Source organism: Aplysia californica, unplaced genomic scaffold, assembly GCF_000002075.1.
Source record: "Aplysia californica isolate F4 #8 unplaced genomic scaffold, AplCal3.0 scaffold01078, whole genome shotgun sequence".
In the NCBI taxonomy this organism is placed as follows: domain Eukaryota; kingdom Metazoa; phylum Mollusca; class Gastropoda; order Aplysiida; family Aplysiidae; genus Aplysia; species Aplysia californica.
In genome coordinates, this window is record NW_004798348.1 from 93342 (window position 1) to 100894 (window position 7553).

The window sequence follows — 7553 nt, forward strand, 5'->3', positions numbered from 1 at the left end:
TGCTCTGGTGTGGTATACTCCTTCTTTCCTATCCAATTTCTATTGTCCTGATCTCTCCTCCTTTTTTGTGTTTGTTACTCTTTTGTAACATCTCTAATCTTCAGCACTAAACTTACAATCCCCCCCCCAGTGCCCACTGACTGAAGTGTCTTTAGGACTTTCCCAAAGGGGGGACATTTTTCATTTAAGCGCAGTAGAATTGTAAATGGGCTGATTCATCAACGACATGCTCATAACTGTGCCTGAACTCCAACAGGGAACTGCTGCTTTTTCTTTCCTAATCCTTACTATCGTCATTTTTTCCTCTACTTCTTTTGTATGTTTGTCACACTCTTGTGACCCGCTATTTCCGGAGTGCCTTAATAGTTAAAGCAGACCTTGTGTTGTTGAAGCTAGAGAGGTGAGCAGAGTAAACCTGATTCCCTGTAAGGACTTCTCTGTTGAAATCCACCCCTTGGCACTCATATGACCTTATGCAGTTGCGAGCGCCGTAAAACCTCTACTAAAACTAAAAAACGTAAAATTATATGACATTATATTCTGTTTGCTAGCACTGTTAAACTCTTACTAAAACTACACGAGTACTTCAACTATTCCTACTTTTAAAGGTTGAAAAAAACCCAACCCAAGCTGTGCTATGAAATAACGTGCAAAAACCCCCAATTTTTAGTCCCGCACGCTTATACTCGTATATGACCATATGTAGTTGCGAGCACTGTAAAACTTTTACCTGCAGGGTCTGGCGGGTTCTCTGTTGTGGTCTGCTCCTTCTTTCTATCGTCCCTTTTTGTGTTTGGTACTCTCTTGTAACGCTTCTAATTCTAATCTTATACGATCTAATTGTGCTGCAAATGCTGTTACACTAGAACTAAAACACACACACAAACACACACGCACACACACACAAACATACACACATCCCACAAAAAGAACCACTGACCAACACTAAAACTAAACGACTTCAACTATTCAGACTTTTGAAATTAAAAACACCGAGCCATTGCTATGATTTACTACCCATTACGCCATCTGGCGTTTAAGGCAGCAACAAAGGATGTCCAGCTCTGTCTGTTTTGGGCCATCTTGGTCAGCGTCCCCCACGAATGGTTCCAGGACTTCATTTCCGACTCTACTGTGCGTCTCCAGGTCACTTTGGGTCTGCCCCTTTTGCGATGTCCTTTGGGTGTCCAGTGGAGTGCAGTCTTTACAATAGTCTGGTTCTCTTCTCAGAACATGTCCAATCCATCTCCATCTTCTCCTTTTTATTATGGTGGTCATGTCCTCTTGCCTACATTTCAGTAATAGATCGGCGTTGGAAATCTTGTCGGGTCAGAAGATTCTGAGTATTTGGCGTAAGCTGGTTGTGTGAAAGGCAGATAGCTATGAAATAATGTAAAAACGAACCAGTCTGTAGTTGCGCACGCTTGTTCTCATATGACCGTATGTAGTTGGGAGAGCCGCAAAAACTTTTACTGAGTTTAACTTCCTGTCCCGCCCCCCTCCTCAGCTGTCGCTGTGTGACGAGCCTCTGAAGGAACTCTCCAACCCAGGAGCCAGTGGCAGCATTTTCTACCTGACGCAAGACGACGAGTTTATCATCAAGACTGTACAGCACAAGGAGGCAGACTTCTTGCAGAAACTGCTGCCGGGATATTTTTTGGTCAGTGGTGTGTGTGTGTGTGTGTGTGTGTGTGTGTGTGTGTGTGTGTGTGTGTGTGTGTGTGAGAGAGAGAGAGAGGGAGAGAGTATCATCAAGACTGTACAGCACAAGGAGGCAGACTTCTTGCAGAAACTGCTGCCGGGGTATTTTTTGGTCAGTGGTGTGTGTGTGTGAGGGTGTGTGTGTGTGTGTGTGTGTATGTCTGTGCGTGTGTATGTCTGTGCGTGTGTGTGTCTGTGTGAGTGTGAGAGAGAGAGAGTTTATCATCAAGACTACAGCACAAGGAGGCAGACTTTTTGCAGAAACTGCTGCCGGAATATTTTTTGGTCAGTGGTGTGTGTGTGTGTGTGTCTGTGCGTGTGTGTCTGTGCGTGTGTGTGTGTGTGTGTGAGAGAGAGAGAGAGAGAGAGAGAGTTTATCATCATGACTGTTCAGCACAAGGAGGCAGACTTCTTGCAGAAGCTATTGCAGGGATATGTTTTGGTCAGTGGTTCTTTTTGTTGGTCGTGTTAATGTGTGTGTGTGTGTGTGTGTGTGTGTGTGAGAGAGGGAGAGAGAGAGGGAGAGAGAGACAGAGACAGAAAGGGAGACAGAGAGAGAGAGATGTAATGTAAATAAAATGTATATATTGCCTTATTTCACATTGATTGTCTGCAATGTGAAAGATGTGTGGGTGGTTGGCGGGTGCTCTGGTGGTGGGGTTTGCTCCTTCTTTCCTATCAAACATCTATCGTCATTATCTCTTCTCCTTCTATTTTTTTGTTTGTTGCTCTCTTGTAACACCTCTAATCTTCGGCACTTGTAATGAACTTATTGTTTTGCAAGTGCAGTAAAACTCTTATGAAAAATGAAAGATGTGTTTTGACTTTCTGTCTTCAATTTTTGTTTAAAAATAATAATTTTTTTTTACCTCCTCAGAACATAAGCCAAAACAAAAGGACACTCCTACCCAAGTTTTACGGCCTCTACTGCTATCAGGTATGTATCTGCTCATCCTATCTGTTGGAGTGGGCGGTTGGCGGGTGCTCTGGTGTGGTTTGCTTCTTCTTTCTTATCAAACATCTGTTGTCCTTTTCTGCCCTTCTTCTTATTTGTATGTGTTACTCTCTTGTAACACCTCTAATCTCCTGGCGCTCATATGACCTTATGTAGTTTGCGAGCGCCGTAAAACCTCTACTGCTATCAGGTGTGTATCTGCTCATCCCGTCTGTTGGATGTGGGTGGTCGGCGGGTGCTCCGGTGTGGTTTGCTTCTTCTTTCTTGTCAAACGTCTGTCGTCTTGATCTCTTTCTTCTCCTTTTTTGTATCTGTTACTCTCTTGTAACACCTCTAATGTCCGGCACTTATATGACCTAATTTTGTTGCAAGTGTGGTAAAAGTCTTATTAAAACTAAAAACAAAGGGGCTCCACCCCCCCCAACGAAATGCGAACCTTCATATCTGAACTTCATTATTATTATTATCATTATTATTATAATTAGCGTTATTATTAATATTATCATCATCATTATTGTAATATCTAAACTTTGGCATATATATGTCTCAATTGTGTTGCAAGTACTGAAAAACTCTTACTTAAACTAAAAGCGAAAATTCTACACAAAAAAAAACCCTACAAACGAACATTGCTTGTCCGGATGTCTGCTCCCCCCCCCCCCCAAACCACCACCACCACCCCTCAACTGTCTTATCTGGCGCTCATATGACCTTATGCAGTTGCGAGCACCGTAAAACCTTTACTAAAACTAAACAGAAGACATTGCAGCGAGACCGATCATGCTGGTGCCACAATACCACATATCATCTGTCTTATATCTCCCACCAATCAGTGCGGCGGCAAAAGCATTCGGTTCACGGTGATGAACAACCTGCTGCCGTCCACGGTGCGTCTGCACGAGAAGTACAACATGAAGGGCAGCAATATGCTCCTTCTTTTTCGTATCCGTTACTCTCTTGTGACACCTGGAATCTCCATCATTTGTTCATGACCTTATTGTGTTGCAAGTGCAGGAAAACTCTAACTTAAACAGACATCTATTGTCCTGATCTCTCCACCTCTAATCTTCTGGCACTCATATGACCTTATGCAGTTGCGAGCGACGTAAAACCTTTACTAAAACTAAACAGAAGACATTGCAGCGAGACTGATCGGGCCAGTGCCACAATACCACATATCATCATCTGTCTTATATCCCCCCACACCCCCACCCACCCCCATCAGTGCGGCGGCAAAAACATTCGGTTCACGGTGATGAACAACCTGCTGCCGTCCACGGTGCGTCTGCACGAGAAGTACGACATGAAGGGCAGCACGTACAAGCGCAAGGCCTCCAAGCACGAGCGCTCCAAGGGCTCCCCGACCCTCAAGGACCTGGACTTCATGGAGAACCACCCGGACGGCCTGCACCTGGAGAAGGAGACCTACGAGGCGCTCATCAAGACTTTACAGCGAGACTGTCGGGTGGGTAAAACATGGATAAATATCCGTGGATGGCGGATATATGGATGAATAATTAGATTAGCAATATGTGTATAAATATATATAATTTTTAATGTGTATAAAATAATTTTTTTTGGGGGGGGGGTTATGGATTTATGGATGGATGGATACATGGATTGAAGGGGGGATGGATTGGTGGATGTATGGATTAATGTATGTGTGGATGGATGAACCACCCGGACGGCTTGCACCTAGAGAAGAAGACCTACGAGGGGCTCGTAAAGACCTTGCAGTGAGACTGTCGGGTGGGTAAAACATGGATAAATATCCGTGGATGGAGGATATATGGATGAATAATTAGATAAGCAATATGTGTATAAATATATAATTTTTAATGTGTATAAAATTTTTTTTTTTTTGGGGTTATGGATTGAAGGGTGGATGGATATATGGATTGAAGGGTGGATGGATATATGGATTGAAGGGTGAATGGATATATGGATGGGTGGATATATGGATTAATGTATGTGTGGACGGATGAACCACCCCAACGGCTTGCACCTAGAGAAGAAGACTTACGAGGGGCTTGTAAAGACATTGCAGTGAGACTGTCGGGTGGGTAAAACATGGATAGATATCCATGGATGGGTGGATATATGGATTAATGTATGTGTCGATGGATGAACCACCCCAACGGCTTGCACCTAGAGAGGAAGACCAACGAGGGGCTCGTAAAGACCTTGCAGCGAGACTGAGACTGTCGGATGGGTAAAACATGGATAAATGTGGGAAGTGTGCTGACAAAATGGGGTTACTTCTCGGATTCCAGCCGATAGATACGTCGCGCTTTATAATAGGTGAAATTTTTTCCATTTTTCAGTATGAAATGGTGAAAGACATGTTGTACTTAAAGATTTTGTCATGAATTGAAAATCTATAAATTTGACACTAGTGTCGATTTTGGGCCAATATCTTCCATTTGTGGACTGCGAGAAGTAACTCATCTTGTCAGCACGCCTCACATACTCTCTCTCTCTTGCCCTTTTTAACTCCTAGTGGAGCACAGGACATCAACAACATTACTCCAGCGAAGCCTGTCCTGAGCATCCTTTTCTATCTGTTTCCATGATGTCCCCGCTTTTTCAATTTCCGCTTGTACCGCTCGCCTCCTTGTCATCTTTGGTCTTCCCTTCTTACGCTTTCCACGCCTCACATACAGTATAGGTATAAGTGTTGGTGAGTGGATATATGGGTGGATATATATAGATGGATGGATGGATGGGTGGGTGGGTGGATGGATGAACCACCCGGGCAGCCTGCACCTGGAGAAAGAGACCTAGGGGGTGCTCATCGAGACCTTGCAGCGAGACTGTCCGGTGGGTATGCTTAATACATGATGAGTGGATGGGTGGGTATATGGATTGATGTATGGATTGATATATGGATGAATATATATGGATGAATGACTAGATAAGCAATATGTGTATAAATATATAATTTTTAATGTGTTATTAAATTTTTTTTGTTATGGATTGATGGGTATAGGGAATTTCATGTTCTTTTTGTGTTTATCTTCCTCTTCTCCCCCCCCCTACACATACACACCCACACACCCCTCCCACACACACACCCCTCCCACACACACACACACACACACACACACACACACCTACCTGCAGGTCTTGGAGAGCTTCAAGATCATGGACTACAGTCTACTGGTGGGCATTTACAACCTGGATCAGGTCAACAGGGAGAAGGTAAGAGAGAGAGAGAGAGAGAGAGAGAGAAAGAGTGTTAGAGAGAGAGAGAGAGACAGAGGTGGGGGGTGGGAAAAGTGGAGTGGGGGGTGGGGGGGGAGAAAGATATAGATCAGTGACTACAGTCAAATATGGGGCATTTACAACCTACAACCTGGACCATTTGAACAGGGAAAAGGTGAGGGGGGGGGGGGTTAGAGGGAGAGGGCGGGGAGATAGTAGAATAGAGAGAAACAGAGACCCCCCCACCTATGGATAGGCCGTTGTACTCATTTGCTTTTGTTGACCAGGAAAATGATTCTACTCTTGCCAGACAGTTCAGACTTCAAAAGATTCAGAACAGGGCAAGCAAGACTTGTAACTTTAAGAAAAATTTCAGACCATGCCCGTGATATTTTGAAAACCCTCCATTGGTTGCCAGTGAGAGAACGCGCTGAATTAGAAATGTTGTGCATGGTTTATAGATCGTTACATAAGAGATAAGATAAGATAAGATAAGATAGTACTTTATTATCCCAGAGTGAAATTTTCCTTGGCTGTACAGGACCGTAAAAATACATGCAGGTATACATTAAAAAATTTTTAATTATATATATTACTCTCATTAAAATCCAATATGAAACGAGAAGTAAAGCTGACAAAATGTACATCAGTGCTCACCGAATTACCTTTCAGAACTTATGGGAATGTACGCACCATCTTGTAATTTAAGAACTTCGAATGACTATCAGCTCTGCATGCCTAGGTCCAGAACAATGTTGGGTGAAAGGGCCTTATCCATCTGTGCCCCAAAACTTTGGAACAATTTGGATTTAGATGTTAAAATGTCTCTTTCGATTAATCAATTTAAAACAAAGTTGAAGACAATGTTTTTCAGAAAAGTATATTTATAATGCTTGAATTTTGTTTGTTTGTTTGTTGAAATTTATGCACGTCGTAGTGGTACTTATTTTGTGTGTGTGTGTGTGTGTTTTGTAAACGCTACCGAGCACTTTTTGTGGATTCTGTCGAGTTATAAATTCTATTATTACTATTATTATTATAACTAGAAAGTCTAGAAAGTGGAATATACAGTCATACCCCGTTGTACCGCCTACCTTGGGACGACGAGCATGGAGTTGACAACAGCGAAGTTTTCATGTCCTCTTTGAAATACATGGACCACCGATTACCCAACGTCAAGGGAACTTGTTTACCATCTGATCTCTAGATGAAGTGATGGGCAATATCCCTTAAAACTGTCACTTAGACTTGAGCAGGAGTCCTCTTTAAATAAAAGCCCCACGAGCATTCACCAGCCTGTAAGTAACTTAGTTATTGAGCTGATATCTAGCTACACCAGATATTCTGCCGAAGGTTCCTTTAAAGTCCTCCAGACGACTTAAAATTTAATTCCACTTTTTTAAAAAAAATTGACGAAGGCATAAAAATATAAACATTCCCATAACCGGGGCGTCCGTCAAATTTAGTTGGATTTATGCGGGGAGAGAAATTTGCTGCTCAAACTAAAATCTCAATTCACGTTTTCGACTGATGTGAATTGGTACTGTTCCAGAGTGTGATGTACGTCTTTGACTGATCTTTTTCTCCATGTTTTTTTGTTCCAGAATGCCTACCAGTCGTCCAGTCACGAGAGTTACTACAGCTCCGAACCCACGGAGCCCGACTCCCACAATCGTGAGTCTGTCTGTCTGTG

At 42.9% G+C, this 7553-nt stretch overlaps 1 protein-coding gene across 1 annotated transcript in view; it reads left to right on the forward strand.

The window, feature by feature from the left end:
• Nucleotides 1-7553, forward strand: part of LOC101847461 (phosphatidylinositol 4-phosphate 5-kinase type-1 alpha) — a gene marked incomplete at its 3' end in the record, with an annotated part of 93375 nt that overhangs the window by 47354 nt on the left and 38468 nt on the right. The window contains 6 exon segments of the mRNA XM_013089914.2: nt 1508-1660; nt 2579-2638; nt 3490-3560; nt 3953-4121; nt 5780-5857; nt 7465-7534. Of these exon segments, the coding sequence (XP_012945368.1) occupies nt 1508-1660; nt 2579-2638; nt 3490-3560; nt 3953-4121; nt 5780-5857; nt 7465-7534 (601 nt within the window).